Below are 27,907 nucleotides of genomic sequence, written 5' to 3' on the forward strand. Positions count from 1 at the left end.
TTCCTTCTCTACTCATGAAGGTGTTCTTTTCCGTTTGTAATCATCTTACAAATGATAGTTTCTAAAATGAACACAGATAGATTGCGCTCCTTTAAAGAATTATAAAATTATTCCATCTATTTATTTATCGTGTGTGTGTGTGTGTCTGTCTGTCTGTGTGTGCATGCTCATGCATTTGAACTTCCTGTGAGCATGCTGAATTACACGTGCAGAGCTCAGTAGATGGCTGTGGAAGTCAGTTCTCTCCGTCCACCAAGTGGGGTTTGGTGCTGAAGTCAGGCTTAAGCTGCAAGTGCCTTTGATCACTGAGCCATCCTACTGTCTGGCCAGTCCTGTCTGTGTTTTGAGATGGGGGTCTCTGTAGCCCTGGACCTAATGAACTTGGTATGTCTTTCTGCCTTGTCTTCCCAAGTGCTGGGATTGCAGAGATTCACCACCACACCCAGCTTCTGGCTTTGTTTTTAAGAAAATAGATGTGAGTATGGAACAGTGCCCAGTTCAGGAAACCTTATCAGTTTCCACTAGTGTTTTATAGTGAAACACTATTTTTATATGTGACTCTAAAGGTTAAACTGTGATGCTGCAAAGATGTGGAAAATGAGTCTTCCTTATGGTTAGAGGAAGTGATAACTTTGTTGTTGTCTTTTGCTGGTGGTATCTGATAATCCCCCTTCCTTTAGCTATTCTGGGCATGTTTAGTTGTCAGGCGTTGTCCACTAAATTGCTAAAAATAACAAATAAGGGGGCTATGTTCTAAGGGCTTCACCAATGAGCTGCACAGTGTGATATTCAGTGTGGTTCCTGGGGGAAAAGAGAAAAGGAACCTTGTTTAAAATACTGAACAAACCATTGTCTGAGCTCCCTTTTCTCACACCCCAGAGCACTTGGGGACCCATGTCAGTTTACACTGGAGCACCGGAGCCTAGGGGCTCAAAACGCACACTTACTGTTCGTGCTGAAGGTTAACCATACAGCTGTAGCCTTGTGGTTATTGCTTTTGATAGTGGGAATTGGGGGGTGGGGGGAGATTGAGATTTGAGAGGAGAAATCTAGCAAGCAAATGAGGGTTGGTAGTTTGAATGGGAAAGTGAAGGTGAAGGTGTGGAAAAGAAATGTACTTACCCCTAACAGCTGTTGTGAGTCAGGCTGCTTAAAAAATCTACCCACACATGTGATTCCAGTATACCTGCATTTAATTTAAAAATTTAAACAATGTGTGAGTGCATGTACAGGTTCCTGCTTGTGTCATTCATGTGTGCTGGTCAGAAGGCAGTTTGACCATGTAGGTCCTGGGGACCGAGTGCCAGGCTTAGCAGCAAGCTCTCAGCTTCACTGAGCCATCTCCCTGGTCCATCCCGATTTTGGTTTTAAGTCCCGCTGCTTACATGGAAAGCCTTACATGGAAAGCCTTACATGGAAAGCCGTGCCTGGGTTTGTCTCTGGAACTCTGTTCTTGAAACTGTTGAAGGATCCGTAGATGTCTTTCCTGTCTCCTGCTGTGGGTCACGGTGCTGGAGTGTGTGAAGAACAAGCAGACTTTCTTATGCTCCTATTACTCTGCAGTTTTTCTTGATTCACCTGAGGACTTTCTTGGGTTTTCATATTCTCAGGTTACTAAAGTCTCTTCTGAAATCCTTTTATTGCATAATTCCTGCTTTGATCTGGGGTTAGGAATTGTCTGAATTTGACTACTTTAACACTGGGGCCAAAAAATGGATTGTTTTCATTACAGATTTTTTGGATGGAGGGTTTGGGGATGTCTGAGTGAAGTCTAGTTTTCATATGAAGCTGTGTGTGTGTGTGTGTTTGTGCGCGCGCGTGCACTCTGCCACTGAGCTACATCCTCAGCCCAAGGACTGTTTTTCAGTCCTGACCTGCAAATACATTTTTTTCTGGCTTCCCCTTACTTGCTCTGACTCTAGAACTGTCCACACCTGGATGGCTGAGGGAAGCAGGTTTTCGCTTAGGTGGCTATGCAGACGGTAACAGTTAACAGCAAGTTAGCTTTTGAGCTGAGTGTGTTATGTTCATGGGACCATCCTGCAGGGAGGGAACGGCAGAAGACATTGAACATCTCTTTAGGGGCCTTTAACCTTCAGGCATGTTTCCTTTTAACAGGAAATGCCCACCTCAAATTTTAGATAGATATATGGCACAGATTTGTGTCTGTTTGATTTGTTTATTGTGATAGAGGCTCACTTTGTTGCCCAGGCTAGGCTGGAAAATCTGTCTTCCTGCCTCAGCCTCCCACGTGTTAGAATTTCCCATTCATGCACTTAAAACAACAACAAAACAATATATGCGGTCACGCATATACGTTTTTCTTTAAGATTCAGAGCTATACTAAGAAAAACTTCAGCTTTCGAATAACTTAGTTTACCTTGAAGGCCTTAGCCTGTTGTAGATGCTATTTGCTGTGATACACCCAGTATTAATACATGACTTTATGAACTCTTGGAGTAGGATGTAAAAGAACAAGAACTATAACTCTCACTTATTGCTATCTCAGGTAAATTACTGCTTCTTAGCCCAAATATACACTTGTGTAAACTGTTACTGTAGTGGAGGTGAGAGGAAAGAAGTTTCCCACTGGAACCATTTGGAAGTCAGATGAATATCAAAGTCTCATCTTTAAAAAAAATTAAATATATATATGTCATTTTAATATATCATATATAATACAATATATATCTTTTATATATCATATATATGTCATATATAATATATATCTTTTTATATATCATATACACACATATATACACATATACATATCTATATAACACATACATATACACATTATATCTTCTTCCTTGTTGATGAAGATGAGGTTGAAGGGGGTGGTGCAGCAATAATATGGTTTCTGATACTGCTCCAGAGTTAGTTAGGCCTATAGGCAAAGGGTGGGATGGTCACAGGTCAGCGGAGGTAGGCAGACCCTCTCAAACTCAGAAAGAAAATGTGTGCTTTGCAGATGAGCCTCTTCTCCCAGTGTAGTGTGTCAAGACCATAACTAATGGGAGTGGGATTAGGAAGAAAAGCATGTCTTCCTTATAAAACACACCCACCTACAGCTTCATATGTGTAAACTCCTCAGTACTGTGCATTGCACGTTAGGTTATTAGTTATGTATGGTATAAGGCAGACATCTGTGTTTGGTTGTTTGGTTTGGAGACAGAGTCTCACTATGTAGCTCTGAGTATCCTGGAATTCACTGTGTAGACCAGGGTAGCCTTGAACTGGCAGAGATGCACCTGCTTTTGCCTCCAGAGTGCTGGGGTTAGAGCTGTGTGCCACTACACCAGAGTCCTCACATCTGTTTACTGATCCTGCATATCACCATCAAAAGTTTATAAAGTTTTTTTTTTTTAAGCTGAAAAAGAATCAAGATACATAGATATGCAAAATTTAACCAATGTCTGGGACTAGGGATGCAACTCAGTTTGTTTGGTCAGCAGTGCCATTTAGACCAGGTGTAGGAACACAGGCTTGTAATCCCAACACTTGGCTAAATAGTGCTTTTTGAGGCAAACATGGGTTATGTGAAACCCTGTCTCAACAAACAAACCACTCAGAAATAACAAATGAGCCGGGCAGTGGCTCATTTAATCCCAGCACTTGGGAGGCGGGTGGATTTCTGAGTTTGAGGCCAGCCTGGTCTACAGAGTGAGTTCCAGGACAGCCAGAGCTACACAGAGAAACCCTGTCTCGAAACTCCTCCCCATCCCCAATAAAACAAATGAAAACTTTTGTTTTCTCCTTTGGCAGTGCTGGAGAGTGAGTCCTGACCCTTAACACCTGCCCGGCAAGCCTTCTGCCACTCAGCCACACCCCAGCCTCAGCATTTCCTAATGTTTATTCAGTACTCTGGAGGCCGAGGTAGGCAGATCTTTGTGAGTTGGAGGCCAACCTGATCTACATAGTGAATTTTTAGGCCAGCCAGGGTTACATAGTGAGACAAAACAAAATGACTTGAAAATCCCAAACAAACCCCCTCCATACACAGAAGCCTACAACCCCCACCAGAACAGAACATTTCTGATGAGCTTGAAGTCTCATTGTTGTTTGCCAGAAGCAGCTACTATCGTGGCGTATGTGCATGATGGACGACATGCCATTCATATATTTTAACAGCTCAGTTTTTTGTTCACTTAAGAGCATGTTTCACAGTTTAGTTACATAAATAGATGCAGCTCATTGATTCTAAACTCCTGTAGAAAATTCACAAAGAACTTTCTACAGAAAGAAAAAGTAATTTTCTGTATTTTGTTTGAAGAATCTAGAGTTGATACCACAGTTTATCTCAGTGAGTGTGGCCGTGAGGCTTTAAGACTCCTCCAAGAAGCACAAACTCCTAGGGCCAGGAGGACAGGCTGCTGGGCATGAGGATGTACATGTGATATCTGCTGCCCTGATTTCTTAATAGCCATGGACAGTAGAGAAAACCATCTTATGAATTGGTGTCTTTTGTTCATAGATTGGAAATAAAGATTACCTGTGCTTTGCAGTGCTAGAATCATTCAGAGAAAAAAGGGGGATCCCAGAGTAGGAACCCAGGATTCTGGGCTGTAGACCTCAACTCATACTGTTATTCACTTTGGTTCTAAAAAATGAAAATTCTTTCAAACATTTATTTATTTATTTATTTATGTGTGTGCGCGCATGCATATGTGTGCTGTGGAACTTGGTTCTCTCCCAATTCCAGAGATTGCAGTCGCGGATTCCTTTCTTTATTGAGTCCCCTGCCAGCCCTACATGCAGGGATTCTGGTGGAATGTTTGAATTTTCTAGGGTTTTTTTTCTAGGGTTATAAAACCCTAGATCTTTTTATAAAATGATAATTGTCTGGAAACATCAGCTCTCAGTAGAGATTGTACATGGTTTCTATGTGGCCTAGCACCTAGGGGTTGAAGAAAGGGCAAAATGGAACCACTCCTTGAATCATGTTTGCATAGAGAATTGTGCCAAGGACTCTTTTATTACTCCAGAGTCATTATAGATTTAATTGGTATTATGTCAGTACTTAGATCAGAGCTAATGGCATATGAAACTCCAGTCTGTTTACACCAGTTCCATGGTAGCATGGGTGGGTGTGGAGTTGGGGACAAATAACAACTGTGACGTTTGGTCCATTGAATGGTTTCGTCATGGTCTGAACTCTGCATCAGTCACTCTGGACGGAGAAGTTAGTGATGTGGACCCGGTCTTCCCGTCAGAGCACTTGGCTCTGTACAAGGTCCTGCTTGCTTGTCTCGCCTGGAAATTTAGCTTAGAGACAGAGCAGTGTTTCCTGGGATGATGCCGACAGGTATAGCTGTGAGCTTCCTTCCTTTCCATCTGAAGCAAGAGCCAGGGTTTTTGGAACGCTTTATAAATAGCCCTTTGATATCGGAGTGGATTTGTAGTCTCCACTTCTGCCCTCTGTTGACCCACACAGACCAGCCAGGCGGTGCCTGTGACTCATGCATCTGTGCTTGCCGTAGCTTTGAGCTTGTTTTCACTGTCTCCAGGTCCGTTTATGGGTTTCCGGTCACCGTATCTCTATTTTTTCAGTTGTATAAATATGTTAACTCCATTGGAGAGTAGTAGTGTGATCACATAGCGTTTGATTGTTCGTTGGCTCTCTGAGTTCCTTTCTAACTCGTTGCTCTGAGTGCTTAGTCGTTCTGTTTAGAGCATTAAGATAATTTTCAGAAATCAGTGTGTCAGTCTGTCTTCCCCTGGCCAGTCTGTATGAATTACTTGTTTCTGGGAGGGCTGCGGGTCCGTTGGAGTACTGCTGGGGAATGATCTGCTGGAGACTCCCTCTCTGTTGTACCTGTTTTCAGACAGAGGATGCAGCATACAGCTTTACCTGTGTGGTGCATCAGTTTGAGGATGCTTTTTGTAGTTGAGTTAAAATGCACTTAACAGAAAGCTGTTAATGTAACCATCAGTACTGTGACCCCAGAATACCTGTCACCCCAGAAGAGCACATCTTGCTTTCCTCTCCACACAGCAGCCGTTTTCTTCTTTTCTGAGACTACATTGCTCTTTTTAAAAATTTCACTGCACTTTTATTTCTTCATTACTGTGCATGCACATGTGTATTATGTGTATGTGCCATGCCATCTCTGTGGGGTCAGAGGACAGACTTTGGGAGTCTGTTCTCTCCTACTGTGTGGGTCCCAGGACTTGAATACAGGCTGTGGGGGGCTTGTCACCAGCCACCTTTAGCTGAGTTACATCCATGGCCCTGGATTAATTGTTTTTGATTTTTGTGGAATATGGCTTTGGGGGTTAACTTAATTGAGGTCAGGGATAATTTGTCAGTCTATCCTTCCACCCTGTGAGCCTGGGGACTGAGCTTAGAATGTCTGGTTTGGCTGTAAGTTGGTGCAGTTACCCTTGGAGCCACCTTTCAAGCCCTTTTGATTGTTTTTAATTGCTCTTTTGTTGTTAAATTGTATGAAAACACAGTTCTTCATTTAATTGGAGCTGGGAGCCAGACCACAAGTCCACACACCTGCAGGAATGAGTCCTACCCCCAACTGAGCTGAGTCATTCACACCCCCACTTCTAAGAATGTGAGGTGTTGGCTTTTGCTTCCTCTTCCAGCTCTGGCACACCCTAATGTCTCTGCTTTACTGGGCCTTCCCTCCAAACACTTGATTTCTGGTTCCTTCTAAGACCTAAAGGCAGGCACTCACTGGCTTTATTATTGCTGCTGGAGTTTGATAGTCCCTCAGTCCTTCTTACTAAGACCATTGTTTTTTTTTTTTTTTTTTTTTTTTTTTTTTTTTATAAAAAACAATGTATGTGTGCCTGTGTACATATATGCCATGTATGTGAAGTACCCAGGGAGAAGAGAAAAGGGTGTCTGATCCTCTGGAGCTGGGGTCACAGGTGGTTGTGAGTCACCAGACAGTGTGGGTTCTGAGGACTGAACAGAGTCTTCTGGAGCAAAGCACTCTTAACTGCTGGCCCATCTCTCCAGCCCCATGAGCCTTTTTTAATCCTGAAAAAATAAAAGTAATATATATTAAGAACATCTTGATTTATTAAAAAAAGCATGTCTGCATTTTCCTTATTACATGCAAATGCTCCTGTTTTTCTCCTGTGAAGGGACTTGAGCTGTGGCTTGTTGTCTGTACCATCGTCAGCTGAGAAGGCAAGCGCTGTGCTCCCTCGGGCTTCCCTGGATCTCAGCAGTTCTCTGCTGCCTTTTGCTGATCTCCTTGTACTTAATGGGATTCTCAGCCTTGGCCTCGTATGGCCTCTGAGGACCTTGCCTTGGCTGCTTTATTTCCTGAACAAAGCATTTCACCCGCTCAGCATTTGCTAGGTGTAATTATAGTCATGTGCCTGAGCAGTCTGGGGCTTTTACAAGAAAGATCTTGACACTTAAAATATTACCAATTTCTTTCATGAAACTTTGGGGTCAGTCCTCAGGGTAGAAGATATCCTAGAAACTGAATATGGCACCCCTCCCTTTCCACACAGCCCATCTTCCTCCCTTCCCCTCTTCTCCTTTTGTTGTGTTCTGGTTTTCTTGAACAGGGTCTTGATGTGAGGCCCTGGTCGGCTTGACCTTCTAGCTTTCTACCATGGCCTTCCGTGTGTGTGTGTGTGTGTGTGTGTGTGTGTGTGTGTAGGCCAGAAGTCAACCTTCATATTTTGTCGTTCATATTTTGAGACAGGATTTCTCATGGGTCTGCAGCTCACCTCGTAGACTTGAGTTGGCTGCCTATAAATAAGGACTCACCTGCTCTGCCTCCCAAGTTCCACAGCAAGCAGTTTACTAGCCAAGCTATCTCACCAACCCTAAACATTACATCTTCAGCCTAGCTCTCTTTCGTGACTTCAATCTAGTTTGATCTCTCACCATCCTGGGCATGTCATAGGTGCCTTATACATAGTGAAAATAAAATTCATAATCTTTCCTTCCAGTCTTGGTTCTGGTCCTGGAGTCCTCAGCTCAGTCAAGGATAACACCATCCAGTCAGCATGCAGGCCCAAGCTAAGTGTGTTGATTGGGAGAGCATTTCTGTCTGGTCTTCTCCCCTGACATCTGATCCTAGTGCAGGTTACAGTGAGGGACTTGGTAAGGTTCCGTGGTTGCTCTTTCTCCTAGTATTTCTTAAATCCCTCTACTTTTCTTTACGTGTTCACTGTTCACAATCACCATAAAGGTGCTGTCTCTTTTTTTTTGTTTTGTTTTGTTTTTGTTTTGTTTTTGAGACAGGGTTTCTCTGTGTAGCTCTGACTGTCCTGGAACTTACTCTGTAGACCAGGCTGGTCTCGAACCCAAAGATCCAACTATCTCCACCTCCCAAGTGCTGGGATTAAGGTAGCCAGATTTGTTGTTGTTGTTGTTAAAGACTATTGCAACAGCCTCTAACACAGAGGTTCTCAACCTGTGAGTCGAGACCCCTTCCACAGGTGTAACCTAAGACCATCAAAAAACACAGATATTTACATTATGATTCATAACAGTAGCAAAATTACAGCTATGAATTAGCAACAAAAATAATTTTATGGTTGGAGGGTCACCACAACATGAGGAACTGTATTAAAGGGTCACAACATTAAACCTTAGCTTAGCTTGAAAACCACTGCTCTAATAGATTTTCCACACTTACACATGTGTTCTGTAATCCTGTACTTAATAACATCTTTAAATTGCAGATCTCAGACAACTGTATCTGCACATCACAGGACCGGATGCTTAGCCTTGCTGGCAGCTGCCCTGGACCCACCTGACCTCTGGGGATAAAGTGACCCGTCTTGAGCATACTTGTTACCTGGTCACAACTCATAGAAGGAGGTGCTGTACTCACTAGAATTTAAAACCTAGTGGCTTCACGGTAAATACTAAGACTTTGGTGGCTTAAGACCCTGCATAATGGGTTGGCCGTGATTATGGACACCTTTTATCCCAGCACTCTCGAGGCAGGGGTAGGAAGATCTGAGTTTGAGGCTAGCTTGGGCTACATAGTGAGTTCCAGGATACCTAGGGCTATGTAGTTAGACCTTGTGTCAAAAAACTATACCAAAACCAAAACAAAAGAGGCTCTGTGTAATCTGACTGAGGGTACCTTGTTCCTCAAACACGCCCTGCTATGTCCTGTCTTCAAAAGTACCTCTGCAATAGCCTTGATTACCTCAGATACTTCCTCCTGCAGACTGCTTTTCCTCGGAGCTCTTAACTATATTGTATTCTGCGGTGGTTTGAATAAGAGTGGCCCCTATAGGCTCATGTATTGGAATGCTTAGTCATCAGAAAGTCTTGCTATTTGAGGATTCAGAGGTGTGGCCTTGTTGGAGGAGGTGTATCACTGGGGGTAGGCAGTTGCAGTTTCAAAAGCCCACAAGGCCAAGTGAGTCTCCCATCCCCTTTAAAAACATCTTTACAATTCACTTTTATTTTGTTTCGGGGAGCTCTTATCTGCATTAGGAGTTAGTTCCCTGCTGTGAGTGCCCTGTGACAGAAAGCATGTGACTTGCTCACTCTTTTAAGCCCAGTGGTCTGTGGGCCTGCCGTGTGCTGGGTGCAGTTCTTGTGTGAGGGGTAAAGTGTTTCCCAAGTCAGACAAGCTACATCAGAGCCTGTGCCTGTTGTCAATCACAACAAAGCAAGCCAGAGACTGCATTGGGGATGGGGGGTATGTTTTAGACTTTGTTGGAGCTGCCTTTAGTTGAATATTTAGGAAAGGAGGCTTTTTTAAATTTTTATTTATTTTTTATTTTTTGAGACAGATCTCACCGTAGCTTTGGCTGACCTGAAACTTGCTAGGTAGAGCAGCCTGGCCTTGAGCTCATCAGGCCTCCACCTGCCTGCCTCTGCTCCCAAGTGCTGGTATTGAAGGCAGTACCATCACGCCTGACTGCTGTGTAGTTTTTATATTTTTAAAAATTGAGCCAATGGGTGAGCGTAGTTTACTGAGCACAGATAGTCTGAAGAGAAGAAGTATAACATCACTGTCGCTGTAAGCACTCTGACCTGTTTAAAAAAACAAAAAGCAAAATTGTCTCCAGGTGTAATAAAGTATTTACATGTCTGAGACTCAGAGACTAGCAAGGGGGCTGATCAGTACAAAGGATTCAGGATGGCTACTGGGAACTAGCAGGCAGTAGAGGGGGCTTAGCTAGAGAGGCAGTCCTGAAGGAGGAAACTGAAGGATGACTGAGTGAGAGCCAAGAGGTGGTGCCTCAAGAATCATGGTGGATGCTGGTGAGGGACTGGAGCAAATCATAGAGAAGCCCTGGTGTGTGGGCAGCAGGGCTCACTGGCTGGGCCGCGGATGTAGATCCTATGGAGGTGGAATTGGAGAGGGCAGAGGAACAAGGGGAGGTAGAGGCAGTTGCTGAAACGATTGGCTAAGAGTCTTGTAGCTGTTGCAGGTGCTCCATTTTAAGATGCCAGTACTTTGGGATCCTGAAGCAGGAGGATCACTGTGCGTTCCAAATGCCCAGGCAATTCTCTGTCTCTGTCGGAGTGCCAGGGTTGTGGATTCAAGGCGATCTCTTTTACTGTTGGGTCCTGGGAATTGAGCTCAAGCTGTCAGGCTTGTGTGGCAAGTGCTTCTCCCTGTTGAGCTGTGTTGGTGGTCCAGAGGAAACATTTGTCAGTATTTCATTTTAATGATTTTCCTTGCCAAGATGGATCTTAAATAGCTTAGGAAGAACAAGACAGGAGCTGGGAGTGAGGTTTCTGGGAAGACACGCAGTGATACATTCAGTACTTAAGTAGGAGGATGGTTTTGATTCCCATACGGACTCGGGGACACTGTCCATTCTAACAGTGGGGAGGGGACCGTCACACCACAGGTTGCTTAGATTCAGCAGCAGAAAGCAGAGTAATTATTACATTTCCCCCCCCCGCCCCATTGTTGAGCAGAGAGAGACTGGAGTATAGTTTGAGAATCAGAGACAAAAAGTAAGAACTTGTTTTGGAGTGTGGACACAGTCAGGCTATAATAGGGTTTCTGGCCACAGAGTGTCTTTTGAGGGTCATGGTCTGTGGGGTGTTTTCTTCCAGCAGTTTCCAGCCACTGCAGGCATGGATAGGTTTAATAGAGACTGGCATCTTGCCAGATAAGTGCAACGGGGGAGAGGGTAAAGGAGAAAAGTGTGTGTGTGGAAAATAATATTGTTGTTATTTTTAAAGAAAATTTAAAAATCTTTTGCTGGTCTGTGGCAGCTAGGCTGGGTAGGCAGGGAAGGGAAACAGTGCGCTCTGGACATGGTAGAGCATAGTGTCAGACACCAGTGGTCCAGAAGGTCTCGAGGTTGTGGTGGTGAGCGGAGTCCTGAGTGGGCACAGGTGCTGTAGCTGGGGACTCTAGTGGAGGGCCTGAGCTAGCGGCCGGTGAGGACCGTAAGGAACACGGGTAGTATCAGGGGGCTGACGTCTGCTCTGTCCTTTAAGTCACTTGATGATGCAGCCTCTGTGGGCGGGAAGGCAGAGAGCCCCGTGAATGAGGGCTCACCCGGGCACTTGGGAATGGGGTACTGAGAATGTCAGATACCACGATTGCTGAAGGAAGAGGTTGGCAAAGCTGCCCTGTGAGCTGAGTGAGCGAGCGAGCGAGTGAGAGTGAGTGAGTGAGTGAGTGAGTGAGTGAGTGAATGGAAAAATGAGTGAACGGAGACTGACATGTCTGTCGGCTCTCACTGAATCTCTACCACCCAGGAGGGAGGTTGGCAAATTACAGCTGCTGACGGGCTGGCCTTGTGTGTGTCCCTAAAGGCCAGCTGTGCCCGTTACTTAGATCATACCACTGGTCCATGTGTTGTCGATGGCTTTTTTTTGTGCTGCAGTTGCAGACAACCCCATAAAACCTAAACTATTTATTGTCTGGCATTGTAGAGGAAAAATTTACTGATTCCTGATTTGGACAGTGGCTCTCACACTGCAGCAGGTTTTGGAATCACTTGATGGCTGTAAAAACACAGATTACTGGACTCTACCCAGTTTCTGATTCAGTGAGCTTGGTTGGGGCCAGCGTTGGTTGGGGCATTTCTCCCTGATGATGCTTGCTCTGCCCTCAGGCCTCTTCTCCCTTGACTCTTTGCTAGCCCACATGTCCCAGCCAGCCATAGGACAGGGTTTCTGGGTTTTTGTCTCTACTGTTGATGGTTCTTTGAATGAAGCTTGTCGGTGCCATCTGCTTTGGTTAAGTTGTCCCCACCGCCTCTGCACTCCTGTAAACTTTCTTTCACTCTTGTCTCTCCCAGGGTGTCTGATAACCTGGGCTTTGTACAGCTGAAATGGAAGTTGTCCGGGAAGATCCCCTTAGAGGTCACATAGCCTCAGGGAGACTGAGGGGCTAGCCAGCTAGTGGTTTGGAAGAAGAAAGGTGCTAGACCAGTGTGGCACTTTGTCATGATGGGTTCAGTTGAAGAGGGAGCAGGGGGTCCAGCTGGCTTGGCGTATGACCCCACATGGGAGCAGCGTCAGCGTGTCTGCTTACTGAACAAGTTAGGGCTCCTGTTCTTCAGCACAAGAGCTTCCAAAGGTGTTCTAACAGAAGAGGCAGGTACTGTACCTGCTGAGGTGGTTGCTTGCTTTGAGCTTATCCCTCAGTACTGTACTTGTGCAGTCACCATGGATCCTGGCATCTTCAGTGGGGGTCACAGATGGTCAGTACCTGTTTCTCACATCAAACTCTGACTTCTTGCCTTTGTGATGTTATCTTCCTCGGTGTGACAAAGTATGTTGACTGTGGCTAGGACAGTCTCAGAGCCAAGGGTCTCTGAGGACAGGAGTCTCTCCAAATCTCTGATGCAGAAGAGAAGAATCTAAGACAGTCCTGTCTGTTGTTGCCCTTGCAGCTTGGGTTGGAGGCACAGGGCTAGCTGGAGGCCTGCTTTGATCCAGCACATCTTTCCTCTCCCCTTATCTCCATTTTATGTTTTACTTTAATGTTTAAGAGTCTGTAGCTGAGGGAAAATTAATAGGTATAGAGAGGAGACATGTCAAAACCCTAGAGGGTAGAGGATCAGAGAGAAGAACCTGATAGCTAGTATGGGGCTGCACACATATTCCCAACACTTGAGAGGCTGAGGCAGGAGGATTGTGAGTTCAAAGCCATCCTGGACTAAAAAACAAAAAACAAAAAAACAAAACAAAAAAAAAAAACCCCAAGCTACATGGTAAAAGAAAGAAAGAAAGAAAGAAAGAAAGAAAGAAAGAAAGAAAGAAAGAGAAAGGAAAAGAGAAGAAAAGAAAAGAGAAGGAAAGGGAAGAAGGAAAGGGAGGAAAGAAAGCAAGCCCCCAAACCTTTTATATACCCCAAGGCACAACAAGCAGAAAATAAAAAAGTGTAGATTTAGGAGAGAGTTCCTAAGAGAGAAAAACCTGGAGAGAGTGACAGGTGAATTACCTCGGGATTCTAAGAGATTGTGCCATGTTGGGAAAGTTCTGGGTACTTGAACATTGTCCCTCTGATGAGACTGAAAAGCCAGTATCAGACTGTCTCCCATGTGGGCAGTAACTTCAGCAGTGGCACCTCCCTAGCTATGTTGAGTCTTGCAGGAAGTGTCAGAAATTCTTAATCAAGGTCCCACAGGAATGTCACTGCACCCAGAGCTCGGTGGTTTGATGAAACTAGAGCATTCCCTAGGGAAAGGCTGTGAGGGGAACTGTGTGCAAGGCAGGAGGCAGCTGCAGTAAGGATAGCACATGTCTTTCCCAGGGGCCCCTGGAGCTTACAGGTGACCATTGTCTGTGTGCAGTCCACAGAAGCTGAGGGTCTGGCGCCAGATGTGGTAGTCTGTAAACTGTGGGAACTTGAAAAGGTTTGCTTTATAGCTATAGCAGTTGACCCACTAAAGCTTAAAGGCCTGCTCTGTTGTGATATCAAGGCTCTGAGGTCTCTGTTAGCATCAGAAAAGTTTTAGTTGTAAATCTATATCTATCCAGGGGCAAAAGGGTAGAGGCCAAAGCCCAAACAGGAAAGCCATTGTGAAGAACAGTCACTCTCCTTTGCTTCCTCTGGTACATGCTCCCTACTTATTGAACTTTGGAGGAAAACAAAAAGGCCAGTGAATGGACCAGTTCCCCTAAGATGCTCTCCCAGTGAATGCACCACTTCAACCAGCATGAGCTGCTCCTATGCACTGGCTATCCTAGACTCTAGGACCCAGGCATGGACAGAACCAAATTCTGCCTACTAGACATTTCCTTCTCAGATAAGGTGACACTTGAGATGGGCCTGGAAGAGCTGGGTTTGGGTCATGGGGGTGGAGTCCTTTGGATGGGGTTAGTGCCCTTATAAGAAGAGACCAAGGAGCTCATATCCACGCTTCAAGGATGCGAGCCAGACCAAGCCAGCCAGATTCTTACTCTGCATCAGTCGTGGCCCTAGCCTGCAGAAGATTGATGTTTAAAAGCCACCTCTGCTATGCTGTTTGGCTTTAGCAGCCCACAGACTAAATAGCTTTGATTTTTACTTTAAGATGGAGAGAAAGCTTTGAGTGTAAAAGGAAGACCCCAGCCACAATATGGAGTCAGAAGACAGTCACTTCAAAGGAGGCACTTCCTGAAGGTTCTGGATATGTTCTGGGACAGGGCTAGCAAGGTGTGACAGACTCTGGATGGTGCACAGTGGCTTTGTCTAGACCCAATGCAAGAATGGAGCTGCTGTTCCAGAAAAGGGTGGCCCTGACTTTGTAATCCTTTTAGAAGTAACTACAGAGAGTCAAGGGAGAGGTTAGCTAAATCTTGATTCCTTCATTTCCTCTGTGATGGTTTTGTTTGCATTTTTGGTTGGGTTGGTTTTCTCAGACTTGTTTTTGAGAAAAGTATGATCACAGCATAAAAATGTTTAGAGACATTTGCCAATTGATGTGGCCAGAGGTATAGGATCCTTTAGGTTCAGAAGAGCCCGAGCCTTTGGTATGAAGTGTTTGCAGACACCTCTTCTCATGTTCTGTGTTGATTTCTTAGCTATAGTCTCTACAAATTCATACATTAAAAAAAAAAAAAAAAAAAAAAAAGTCTTTTCCCATTTCTTGGAGGCCAAGAGTCCAGAATTAAGGTCTAGTGGGCCTGTGCTTCTCTTGAAGGGCTGCAGAAAGAATGCTTGGTTCACTCTTCCAGCTTTCTTAGAGACCAGTCACTCAAGTCTCCACTTAGAGCACACATGCCATTCTCTTTCTCTTTGTGACTTGTCTTTACATCGCAGTCTTTCAAGGACATTAACTGGATTTAGAATCCATAATGGGATCAAGTCTGGAGACTTCTGTTCCTGATTAAGAGTGTGTTCAGGGGTAGCAGCGATTAGAACTTCAGGGCACATTTTGTGAGATAGTTTACCTCACAGCAGGTCTGGGTTGCATATCATTGGGCTTAGTAATACTTGATGCTGAGAAAGGAACTACTGAAATACTTAGAAAAGCTCCATTATTGAACTATTTATTTATTTTTAAAGAATTGTTCACTAAGTTTATTTAGAGATTTAATGGGCTGGGTTTGATGGCACATACCTATAATCCTGGCACTTGCAAGACTTGAGGCAGGAGTGCTACAAGTTCAGAGCCAGCCTAGGCTACACATGGAGTACCAAGGACAGCTCAGGTTATATAGGAAAATCCCGTTTTTAAAAATAAAAGCCAACCAGACAATGAGACTTAAAGAAAGATAAGCTTATTTATACTGTCTTTTAAAAATATTTTTACATATTGTGTGCATATATGTATGTATACTCTGTGTGTTCCTAGTGTCCAAGGATATCAAAAGAAGGTATCAGATCCCCTCGAGTTATGGATGGTATTGAGTTACAATGTGTGGGTGGTAGGAACTGAACCTGGGTCCTCTGCAAAGAGCAGCCAGTGCTCATAACTGCTGAGCCAGCTCTCCAGCCTCCATTCTGCTTCTTTTTTTTTTTAAACTTGAAGACTTCGGGTTATACTAGTATAAAATTCATTGGAGCGTGGAGGATGAGGTGCTAGGGTATCGCATTGCTGCTGAGGAGGACCATCTGCACTTATTTGGAAACCTGGGCGGGATGAAGCGGCCCTCGCCGATGTTCTAAGTTTATGGTTCTGCCATCTATGACAGCAGTTTGTCAGACCAAAAGCAACAGACCCAGGTCCCTGAGCACTAGCTATGGCTGGGAGAGTCCTGCTTCCTCCACCAGCTGTCAGCACTTCTCATGAGGCTGGGTCAAGGTGCCCAGGTGGCATGTGGCACTATGACTGTATCCTGTGTGGGCACATTCTTTAATGATGAGCCAGCAGTTATCAGTATGTGCCTCTTAAACTCACAAGTAAACTCTACGGGCTGTTTATCAAAGGAAGTTCAGTCCCCACTCAATCTCAGTGATAGGCCTTATCAGTGTTAGCCGTGTACTTAAGCAAAATTCCATAGCAACAGTACACAGTTGGGGCCGATGAATTGTCACAGTCCTGATGGCTGTTATGGCGCTTCTGGTGTTGTAAGGAAGTGGGTACAAGTTGGCAGATGGGAGATGAGTCAGGGTCTGGGCTTTTCCTGCCCAAGAGGAAATTTAATTGGAAGGTCAGGTTACCACAAGAGCTGGTACAGATTTGTGTCTTGCTTCTGCAGAGCCAGACTTGGAATGCATAGTTTGATAGCTATCTGGCCATAGTGGAAGAAGTTTAAGGGAGAGACTTATAGACTAAACATTAGCGCTTTGGTGCAAATGACCACCTTATAGGTAACTTTATATCCCAAGCAAAGAAGGTCTGTCGAGCAGGTTGTGATGCCTCTAGAAGCAAAGTGACATGTGGCCCAGCCCTCCACTGTAGACTTTCCCTGGGTCATATAGGCACTTTTGGTGAAATGTGGAGGGCACTGGTGGCATCCGGATGGGCTGTAGCAGCCCCAGTGCAGGTCCCTCAGTCATGTACCCTGGGAGTGGTTCCGAGTATTCTTTGAAGACGGGTACTGTTCCTCTAATGGGCACTTTCCTGTCCACTAAGAGGGAACACAGCCACAACTTTGTTCCCAGGGCAGGAGCCTGTGGTAAAGCCACCATGCTTTTGGGATGAGCACAGGACAAAAAAATGTATATACATCATTTCCTTTGACTAATCTTTGTGGTCCCAGACCTGATGTGGCTTCTGAAAGTAGTTGTTTCTTTGTCAAAGTTAAGAGTTTTAATTTAGGACAGAAGATGAACTTCCACAAGACTGCTTTACCCATGTGTCACTGTTCTGAATTGTAGCAGCAGCAGATTCATTAGAAAAGCAGATTGCACCCTGACTCATCTGCCTGAGTGAGATGTGCAGTTGACTGAGCTCACCGGACAGTGTGATGTGTGCTGTCTGCTCTGTACAGCAGAGACTGTGGATGCCTGGCTCAGACCATGGAAAACTCTCAGAGGAGACAGTCCACTGTGGGGCGGGAGCTTTGTCCTGGAATTTTCTGGCCTTCATCTGGTATAATGTCATGTACTTACTTTGGGGAAGGGTACTGTGGCCTGCTCTCTACAGGGCCTCTGTGCTCCCTGTACCTGCATCTTATTTGGTAGCATGTCTGGTATCACTGTCCAGGGAGGACACCAGAACCCGTGGCTGTAATGGCTACACCTGCTCACTTTGGTCCTAACCCTTCTTTCTCATATTACAGCAGAAAAAGTCCTACCTGGAGCGGAGCGTTAAGGAAGCTGAGGACAACATCCGAGAGATGCTGATGGCTCGGAGGGCACAGTAGGAGCTGCTGGGAAACTTCTTCCCTTCTGATCCCTCCTATCCTGTCACGACAGGGGCTGTGCAGGGTACTGCCCTCCCTCTGCCCAGCGGCCCCATCATGCCATCAGGTCCCAACTGAATGTTTGCCAACCCCTGCCCAGGACACTCTTCTTTCCTGGGGCAAGCCAGGAGCTCTCAACAGAGAGAAGACCGGAGGGCAGATGGAGAAAGCTGTCCAAGCCTGTCACTAGGCATGTGGGTTAGACCAGGTTAGACCAATAAAAAGCTATGTCTTACTCTATGACATGTGCTTTTCTCCATCAGAGGTGAGAGGGGCAAGTGCCTTCCTCAGCTTGTGTCCCTTTTTCCCTCCCCTTTCTGTCCTTTGACAGGTAACTCATGGGCCTCTCTGTAGAGCATAGGAGGGAGGAGGAAGACAAGTTGATAGGTGAGGTGAACAGAGCCACAGTTGGCTTCAGGATTCCTTCCCTGTTTTCTCCCCAGAATTCCAAAACAGAGTTCCGGGCTCTGGCTCTGTCTGGCCATGGTGCCACTGTGGTCCTCCTCCTAGCTCCCCTGTACGTTCTCAGGACAGCTCACTCACAGTGCAACTTTCAGGAATTTTACTGCAGGTCAGTTAAACTCTACTGTTACTGAAAACTGATGTAAACTTAAGTATTTAGAACAAAAACTACTAGTGAACACTCAGAACTCCTCCTTCCCGGTAGGGTAGCCCTGCACTTGGCCACTGCAGACACTCCTGGGGTAGTTGCTGAGTGCACAGGGTGTTGTTATTTGGTGGTAAGTTTTAATTGGGAGCACTGGTTCAGTGTGTAAAAATACCAGATTGTTTCTCTTGAGACATGATGTCCTCTAGCCAGGTTTGGCCTTCACTTTCTAAGTGATGGAAGCGCACCCCCAGCCCCCTGAATCCTGCCTTCCACGGCTGCTTTAGATGGACAGCAGGCAAGGCTGCCCTTGCTCTGTAGCTGAGACGCTGACTTGTTTTTTGACAGCTTAGCGACACCCTGTGGCTGAATGTGAGAAGAACAGGTTGGTTAACTAGTTTAGGAGTGGGTGGGGGCAGGAAGAGCCTCTGTTCTCTTTACCCTGGAGAGCAGCCCTGGGCAGCCCACTGTTGCCCAGAGGTCCCTTTCCCAGGGCCTGGGCAAAAGCGAGTCTGAGCTGTGTTGATAAATATGTCCGCCTGAGCCATCTTTGACACTGGGCCATGGACAGCACTTTAGGAAGTAGCCAGAACAGAAGAAAAGTTGTTCTTTGTAAACTGGACAGTAGGTATCATAAGCTGACCTGCTCACATCTTACAAGCCTTGGTGGATAGAATATAACAGAATTTGGGAAATACAGAAGTACATCCCCAAGGTGGTTTAGATTATCTGGAATAATTCAGACAGCCAGATTTTAGACAGATTTATTGAAACATAAAGGGTGTGAGCAGAGAGATCTAGTGGTGTGTCACATATTGCCATTACCTTGAGTGTATAATTTAAACATTATAAATATATATTTCATAACTAAGCCTTTGGCCAAAAAAGTAAATAATTTAGCACATTTGTTAAAGATCAGTAAGAAATGAGTTTTGAACATTAAAAAGATGAAGTCACTGAACTAAACAGCAGTAACCTTCACTAATCTAAAACTCTGTAGGACTGAAAGTAGAGGTGCCTGTGCAGAGCTAGCCACTTATAGCAATCAGAAGAGATGGGACCAGGCACACCTATTGGAGGTGGCACAGAGCGGCCAAGCAGAAGAGCTGGGCTCATCAGGTGATCAGGTGAGCATGTCCCAGAGGCAGCAGCAACACAGAGCAGTCCAGCAGGCTGTGAGGCAGGTTGATGGGCCCAGGTCATCTCTTCTTTGGTCTTCCACCACATACACTGGAAAGAGAAGGAAGGGGAGAGTAAGAGGGTCCGGTATACACCTCAGGCCTGCAGTTGCCTCCCAGGACCAGAGAAGAGGGACAGCAGTGGCACTCGCTATGCAGCCTGTCTTTCTGTGCTTGCCAAGGATGCACAGAGGAAGGTGGCCTCTCTCATCACTCAAGAGGACAACCTTCTTCCTCTTGGGAATGAATACTAGGGATACTATAGAATAACCTAACCAAGGCAGTGGAGCTGGTGACCCTTAGAAAGCTGATAAGCAGGAAACACTGTCCCTGACACTATATAGGTATGTGTGTGATGAGGGGGCACTTCTGTAGATTCAGCTAAGCCAAGCAGAATTCAAATCTGTATTTTAAAGGAATGATCTGCAATAACAAAACAAAACCCCAACAAACTGTGGTGATACATGCCATAAAGCCCAGCTCTCAGGAAGCAGAGGCAGGGGGATATCTGAGTTCCAGCAAAGCCAAAGCAACACAGAGACCAAACAACAATAACTCCCTTCCCCCCCAAAACAAAACAAAAAAACCCCAAATACTTGAGTGATACTCAGTTGCAAATTACACTGTAAAGCCCCTGCAGCAGGGAGTGCAGACTGCCAGAGGCCTTCAGAATGGAACTGCAAGTCTGAGCCTACACTTGATGACACCTCGGTTTCTCTTCCCCAACAGCCCTCATCAAATCCATACCTTCAAACTAGCACAACACAGGAGCCTGTGGATTTTATGAATCAGAGCAGTTCTGCAGGGGGCCTTCAGCTCTAGTCTTGTGTTTCCTATTTTTACACCTTGGCAGCTCTGGGGCTGGTGTAGGAGAGTGCCCTGGCTTATTAGGGATCTGGCACAGGTTTACCCCTAGACCACTCAATCTCCAGCTTCCAGCCATCGGGGAGGTTGCTCATCATGCCAAGACTTAATGAAAAGCCCACCACATAGTGTTAATCCAGCCCTCACCCTTCCTGAAGGACAGGCACCAGGCACGTCTGCTTCCCCCCGAGACCTTCTCCCAGGCCTGGGTGCAGGCCTCCCTCCCATGAGAGCCAGTGGGCCGTGAGCCTGTCCAGCTGCATCAGCACACATACCAAGTCCTGCTTCCTTCGCTGCCTTTCCAGATCAGCCAAGGTCACTGCTGCCAGGTCTCATTTCACCAATTCCTGGAAACCTGGGTACCTAAGGACTTCCAGCTCATCCCTCCCAGACTGCTGATGGAGGTTAAAAGATACCCAAGGCACCCATTTCCAGAAGACAGTCTTCCAAAGCTCTTCTGACTCCCTCCCTGTCACAGACGCTAGGAGGATGGGGACAAGGTGGGGTCTGAAAGTCTCCTACCCACCTCTTACTTTCAAGTTAACCAAAGCAGCAGTAACTGACCCAGAAGCAAGGCGGAAGGAAGGCCTTCCAGAGCTTCACAGCATGGGCTGGGGGCCTAGAGATGGTCAGTCTTCCAAGAGCATCTTCTAGAAACCCACCTGCTTATGGGAGAAAGGCCTTGTGTCTCCAGAGGGTGTCTTCTTTACTGACTAGCAAAGCCTGGCCTCTGCCTCAGGATTCTCTATCCTCCCAGGAGCCTCACGGCTCTGTACTCTATGTTGCCACTGTCCCTGTCACCTTTATGAGAGAATCTGCCTTGAGAATTCCCACACCTTCCCACTATCACATCAGTCACGTCTTCTGTGCTCAGTGGGCATGTCCTGAAGCTGAGCCGAGTGCGCCACTTGGGCACACAGCAGGTGCTGCGGCAGAGATGGCTCCAGCCAGGTGTTCTGCACCCAGGTCAGATGGATTGTCCCAGTACCTGCCTTTTATAGGCAAAGCAGAGTGCGTGTACGGTTGACTACCTTATGTAAGCTGTGCTAGCGCTGTGAGACTGTCCCTCTACCCGAACCCTCTCAGTTTTTCTACTTTTTTTTTTTTTTTTTTTAGAAGAAGGAAAAGGGGGTTTGGAGTCAAAAGCAATGGATAGGTATGGGAACAGGCTGGGCTTGGCCTGGAAAGTGGTTCTGGCATCCTAGAGCTTGTTCAGTTTGAGCTCCTCCTTGGAGATCAAGTGCCCCCCTGTGGCCAGACTTGAGACAAAGGCTGGACTCAAGGTCCTGTGTACACAGAACTTTAAAAACTGGCTTCCATTCATTTCAATCAAAGGACTAACTTCATTCATTCACTAAGGTCACAGATTATTCTGTTTAACCATTAGTAGGGGCCTCTGTATTGGTCCCAGGCAGGACGGTCTGTGAAGCTCTCTGTTCCCAGTGATCAGGCTAGGGTGACATCAGATCTAGGCTCCTTTATTGCTTTGCCTCTTTTGTTGAACCAGCTGTCAGTCTTCTTGGCCCCAGCCTGGTGTAGTCTTCAGAAGGTCAAGGACCTAGAACTTTGCCACCTGGGTATAAATATAAGAGTTGGTGGTGGGTAGGAGAGCATGGGGTAGGGCCTAAAGGTCTAGTGTAGGTCAGAAGGGCCCCAGAGGTCTTGGGTGCAGAGCAAGTTTGGGAGGACTCAGATGGTTATAGGCAGGGCAGTTACCTACCTTTTGTCTTTATGCTAGAAGAAAGGTACACAGGCCATGCCAGGAGGCACACGGTCTCCTGTGACCAAATGCCTATCCACCAATCTCTGGGGTCTTTTTCTCCAGGCCACCTGACATATCACACCAGAAGCCCCTTGGTTCCAGGATAGTCTACAACCTCACAGGCTTCATTTACAAGGGCAGAGATGAGTCACCAGAATGTGAGCGAAGGTTTCGGGTGATGTCAGCCTGACATCTGAAACCTTCACTTGCTCTACTCTGACCTTCTAAATGATTCATCAAAGGCTCTGGTATGCTGGTAGAGTCTACAAGTCCTTGTGCATGCTTGCGGGTACATCTGAACAGTCTGGCCTAAGAGCACAGAGGAGGAGAGGCAAGCATGCAGGCAGTCTGCACCACAGCTTTTCTACAAGACTGCACCTTGAAGCAATATGTTCCAGCCCAGAGACAGGTTCCCTAGAGGGTTTGTCCTCAACTGTCGGGAGCACACAGGTACCCCATGAGGAGTACTACCAGTTGAGTCTTGGTTGCCACCACCCCACATAAGGATCTAGATAGACAGATGGCAGCTAACTAGCCTTCCTGAGGTTACAGAAGATGCCAGAATGCTTCTCAACTATGTAGACCAAGAGGCAGATAAAAGGAGAAATCTTAAGTGTTACCGTTATAGAGCCCCAAAACACAGGATGGCTTGTAGCCCTCATACAGGGAAAAGAAGGACATACAGGCAAAAGGGGCTCTGCCTCACCCATGGAGGAGGGTACCCATGCCAGTGACATTCACTGCCAGTGCAAAGGTGTCCCATTGCTTAAGGCACCTGCTTGGCCCACAGCACCAAGCAAGTATGTGAGGGAGGCTATGCGTGGCGACCAGGAACGCAGTGGGACAGGCCCAACTCCCCCCACCCCCTAGAGCTCAGCTCAGCTCAGCAGGTTGTCAGTAATGTTTCCTCTAGTCTCCAAAGGCTGAGGGTGGGAGAGGTTAACAGACCCTTCCTCATGCCTCTTCCTCTCCCACTGGACTGTCATGGGGCTGTCAGGACTTCACATGGCCTCAGCCAGGTTCCATGACCATAGTAGCTACCTTCGCCTGCTGAGTCTGGCTGCTCTCAGTCCTTGTGTCTTTCTCACTCTTATGTCTCAAGCTGCCCTTAGAAGCTTCACTTGTAACCTCATCTCTTCTATGAAACTGAATCATGAGAAACTAGGTCTCCTAAATTCTTACTCTCTCCCTACTTTAGTGTCCCAAGATTCTCTGAGGCAGACCAGACAGAGCCAGACAGGCAGTTTCCTGCTGACTGGGACTCCTCTGACTGCCACCCACTTGCTTCTGTGTTCACGGACTGGTGTGGGGAAGATAAGAGTATGGGTATAGGGCCTGTTCCTAGTCTCAACAAGTGCAGCTGAGAGGCTAAAGCAACCTAGGGAACTCCTGGGTCATCCAGGTGAGTCCCAAAGCAATCCTGCCAGAGCTTAGTCAGAAGGTCAGCTTGCTAGTTAGCACTCTGCACTCAAATCTGTGAGTGGGGAGCCCCACAGCATCACTTCTGGATAAACACAACTGAAAAGGGGAGTGGCAGCACAATGCCTAGAAGCTCAGCACTCAAAAGGCTACACGACGCACTGGTGGGGCACTGTCCCCGAACCCTAAACCACAACTGGGTACATCTGTACAGGTTGTACTGGTCCTTTTAGCCTAGCACAGGGATAAGACTGGTTAGAGTCTGAGGCAGCTGTGAGCCTCCAAGCTAGAGGTAGATCTAGGTGATATGTAGAAGAACTGAGATCACCTTGGCCACATTAAAGATTCCGAGTGTCAAAAAGTCTGCTGAGACTATGTAGTTAGCTAAAGGCAGAACCTTACCTGTTCATTCCACCCTCCTGCCTCCTAGACCTGGGCTGTGCACCTCAGGATGGCTACAGTACAGGTGCCATGGGATATGCTGTTGTGAAGGGAGAAGCCGATCTCCTTCCTGTGCCTCTGGTTCCCCTTTGAAGCTAATGAAGGTCAGCGTGTTGGTCAAGATCTAGCTCCTGCCCTGCTCCAGAACGTGTTCTGGAGTCAGAGCCCGTCCCCTGATAAGGACCTGCTCCAGTAGTCAACTGTGACAGTAAATTTCCTGGATGTCTGCTGAGTGGGTGCCCTGCTGGCCCCCTGCTGGCCTTTCACGAGAGCTTGTTTAGCTTTTCCTCAGCTGCTTGATCCTCATTGCTTGGTTCTCTGAGAAAGCTGGTTCTGCACATATGTTCCAATTACAATCCTGACTGCCACTGACACACTGCTAATACAGAAGAAGTCACATCTCTGACCTTCTTACAAACCAGAAAGTAACACAAAGTGCATTATGAACAAAATGAGGAGGTGAAGTGTTTGCTGGGACTTAGTAGGACACGACAGGAACTAATAGGTGGCACCCCATATAGGAGAAACCATGAAAATACAGGTTTTCTTCTGGGTCTGTGAGGAAAGGGGCTTCCACCAACCTGTATTAAAACATATTTATAATAAGTGTAGTTTCATGTTAGTAAGGGGTGATAAAATAATCTAGGCACAAGGTGAAGGAAGTGTGTGTGTTGGGAGGGGACATAGATGACAAAAGATGATCTGTGTGGCAGGCCAGGGTAGCAGGCAGATGCACACAGCTTTAGCTGATGGGATCCTGCAGTGACTGGGGAGGGTGAGATACTCAATTAGTTCCTTGGATGGAAGGAATGAGAACCTCACACAGATGCATGGCAAGGCAACATCTTCCTGGGTGTGGTGTCCACACCTATCACTAACACAGATACTAAGTTCCGAAGAAAACAGGAAACTGGGCAATTGACGTCAGCATTTAAGGGATAAGGAATTGGCTCAGGTGGTAAACTGTCACACAATTGTGGGGACCTGAGTTCCATCCCCAGCATCCCTGTACAGAAGCCAAGTGTGATAGAATCCCAGGACTGGTGAAGTGAGACAGGACAATCTAGTGCTCACTGGCCAGCCAGTCTAACTGAACGAACGGGTGAGCTCCAGGTTCACAGAGGAACTTTGTCTCCAAAAGGAAAAAAAAAAAAAAAAAAAAAAAAAAAGAGGAGAGGAGGAAGAAGGAAGGAAGGAGGAGGAAGCAGCAGCAGCAGCTGCCACCAATACTGGCTTCTGGTCTCCACATATAATGTATGTGAACACACATCTTTAAAGGTCATTACAAAGTAAAGGGGAAAGTGCCTCTAAAGCCCTGTCCCCCCAAGAGATCCACCTAACTGAGCACATGGAGGTCAGCTGTTATCTGTCCCTCTTCTAGTGCTGCAGCCTGCACACGGAGGTGAGGTCGGAGGACAATTTACAGAAGTTGGTTATTTCCTTCCACTGTATGGATCCTGGGAATCAAACTCAAGCTATCGGGCTTGGCAGCAGGCACCTTTACCTGCTGAGCCTTCTCACTGGCCCCTCTACCTGACTTTTTAGAAGATTTCATTGAACTTAAAGATCACTAACTGGTTATCAAGCCCCTGGGATTCTCCAGTCTCTGTCCTGCTCCTTGCTGGTGTTCCAGGCATTAACTGACATGTCTGCTTTTCACATGGGTGCTGGAGAGCTAAACTCAGGTTTTCACGCCTGCGTGGTGAGCACTATACTGTCTCCTCAGCCTCATTTCACCTTGTTTTTTAAACTCATGGTCTCTCACTGCACCTGAAGCTCAACAATTTGGTCCCCAGTGCTGGGATTGAATTACAAGTATATGCCACCACACCCAGCTTTTTGGGTGTTGGGAATGAACTACAGTCCTTTCGTTTGCATGGCAAACACTGAACTGACTGAGCTATGTTATTTTTACATGTTAATCCAATGTGAGTAGTCTGAACGAGAATGTAAATATTCCAGCAAGCCCTGGGGATGCAAGAGGCTAGAGGTTCCCAAGTGCTTACTGTTCTCCAGAAAAGGTGATGTTCCACGGTAAGCGGGTATTTAAATAGAGAAGTTAAGGAGAAGCTGGGAGTTAGGGGTGACTGACAGGCCTGAGTTGAGGTCCTGGACCTACTCTTCTATAGCAGGGGCCTGCAGATCAATTATGGGACCTCTTTGAAAAGTTTCTGGCTCTACTATGAAACAGAAGATGAAGTTATGGAAACTATTGTCTGGGATGCTGTTGAAGAAAAGGCAGTAAGTATTAAGACAGGTCAAAAATGAAGGTTTTCAATATGAAGAAATATTAAGTTTCCTCCCTGAGATTCTCAAACAGCATTCAGAGGGTCTTAAAACATTGCACTGTTTGTACTGACAGAGCTATTAGAGAGTGGAGGGCCCTCCAGTTTAGGGCTGGCCAGCTTGCATGCAGATCTTGGCTTTGCAAATGGCAGCAAACATCACTGTTATGGCCCTCACACTATACCACACCTTGTGCACAAACTGCCTGGGGCTCTATCCAGATATGCTTATAAAATGAAAGGCCTACATTTTGACTTAAGTAAAACAAAGAATTCATTTTGCTTTTGTATTTCTGAATTTCCCATGCTGTTGAAAGAAGGAAACAAGCCACAAAGAGAATCCCAAATGGTCGTTTCCTGCTGCAGACCTTGGCAGCACTCTGATATGCCCCAAGGGGAAGAGATCCCTAGCAAATAAGGCTTCACATTTAGTGAGACAGAAAACCAGATTCCTTTGATCCTGAGGTTGGCCAGAAGCCTTCATGGGAGGGGACTGGAGAGCAGCAACTACTCAGTACCTTCTGGACTACAGCTGGCACTCGGATCAGATCAGAGGAAATGTGACTGGGAACTGGGGAAGGAGTCAAGCATGGGAGGCTCCAGATGTACTTGGGAAGACAATTTCTCTAGTGTTCCAAACCCAGCATGGGGAACATTACAGCAGACAACAGAGATCAATGTCTCATATCACATATATATCCTCATGTAGGAATTTTGTTGTTTTTGAAACAGGATTTCTCTATGTAGCCCTAACTGGACTACCACTTACTATTGAAACCAAACTGGCCTTAAATTCACAGAAATCTGACTGCCTCTGTGATCGATGGCTTGTGCCCCCACACCTGGCTCTAATGCAGTTTTTGGAGAAATAATTATGGATGTGTCTGTTAATCAAAGCTGCTCATGTTTCCTGCACAGCAGTTCTGTGTCCTGACAAGTGTGAAGACTTGGAAGCAGGGAATGTCCTCATGAACCTTACGTGCTGTCCCACTTCAACAAAAACAATCTCATCATAATGAGGGATTTAGGTCCAGTCACCACATACAGCAAGTGAAAGCAAGAACACACAGAACAATCAAAAGATCCTAGTAAATACTTGTCAGGTTGGGGGTCTCAGCCAGGGCTACACAGTAAGACCCTGTCTCAAATAAGTAAAAAGACTAGGCTCCACAATGCTCTAGATTGAATGTAATTCCAATAATAATCTTAAGACCTATCATAGATAAAATTTATGGAAAGACAAAAGAACTGTGCTATTTAAAACAAGATTCCCTATAAAGTACAGAGATCGACAGTTAACTGTAGTTATGATTAATTTCTATGTCTCCTTAGATCTAGGGAATAGAACAGAGATGACAGAAAAAGGCTGGCACGACCATGGCTAGCTGGTTCACAAATATGCAGAGCAGGCCCTGAAAGAAGGGGAGGTTTTTCATAAAGAATGTTGAAAAGAACTGGAATGCAGAAAATAAAACAAATCTGAATATCTTTTTTTCCTTTTTTTGAAAATAGCCTTGGCTGTCCTAGAACTTAGAGGGCAGCATGCACAGCTGCCCCACCCTAGAACTAAAACATTTTATTTTAAAAATTAATCTAAAATAGATCATGATTCTAAATATAAAACAGGAACATTTCTAGAAAGAAATTTAAAAA

General features: G+C 45.9%; 1 protein-coding gene and 1 non-coding gene across 2 annotated transcripts in view; one reads left to right on the plus strand and one right to left on the minus strand.

Annotated features, from left to right (window-relative positions):
* Positions 1-17,938, plus strand: part of Pfdn1 (prefoldin subunit 1) — a 50,517-nt gene extending 32,579 nt beyond the window's left edge. The window contains exon 4 of the mRNA XM_034517613.2: positions 17,576-17,938. Within this exon, the coding sequence (XP_034373504.1) occupies positions 17,576-17,659 (84 nt within the window). The 3' untranslated portion in view covers positions 17,660-17,938. The remainder of the gene's footprint in view (positions 1-17,575) is intronic.
* A 1,117-nt stretch (positions 17,939-19,055) lies between these two features.
* LOC117719530 (uncharacterized) overlaps positions 19,056-27,907 on the minus strand; it is a 54,705-nt gene continuing 45,853 nt past the window's right edge. Inside the window, exon 2 of the transcript XR_013103784.1 lies at positions 19,056-19,535. This is a non-coding gene — a transcript (uncharacterized LOC117719530). The remainder of the gene's footprint in view (positions 19,536-27,907) is intronic.

The sequence above is a fragment of the Arvicanthis niloticus genome, chromosome 14, assembly GCF_011762505.2.
Source record: "Arvicanthis niloticus isolate mArvNil1 chromosome 14, mArvNil1.pat.X, whole genome shotgun sequence".
Classification (NCBI taxonomy): domain Eukaryota; kingdom Metazoa; phylum Chordata; class Mammalia; order Rodentia; family Muridae; genus Arvicanthis; species Arvicanthis niloticus.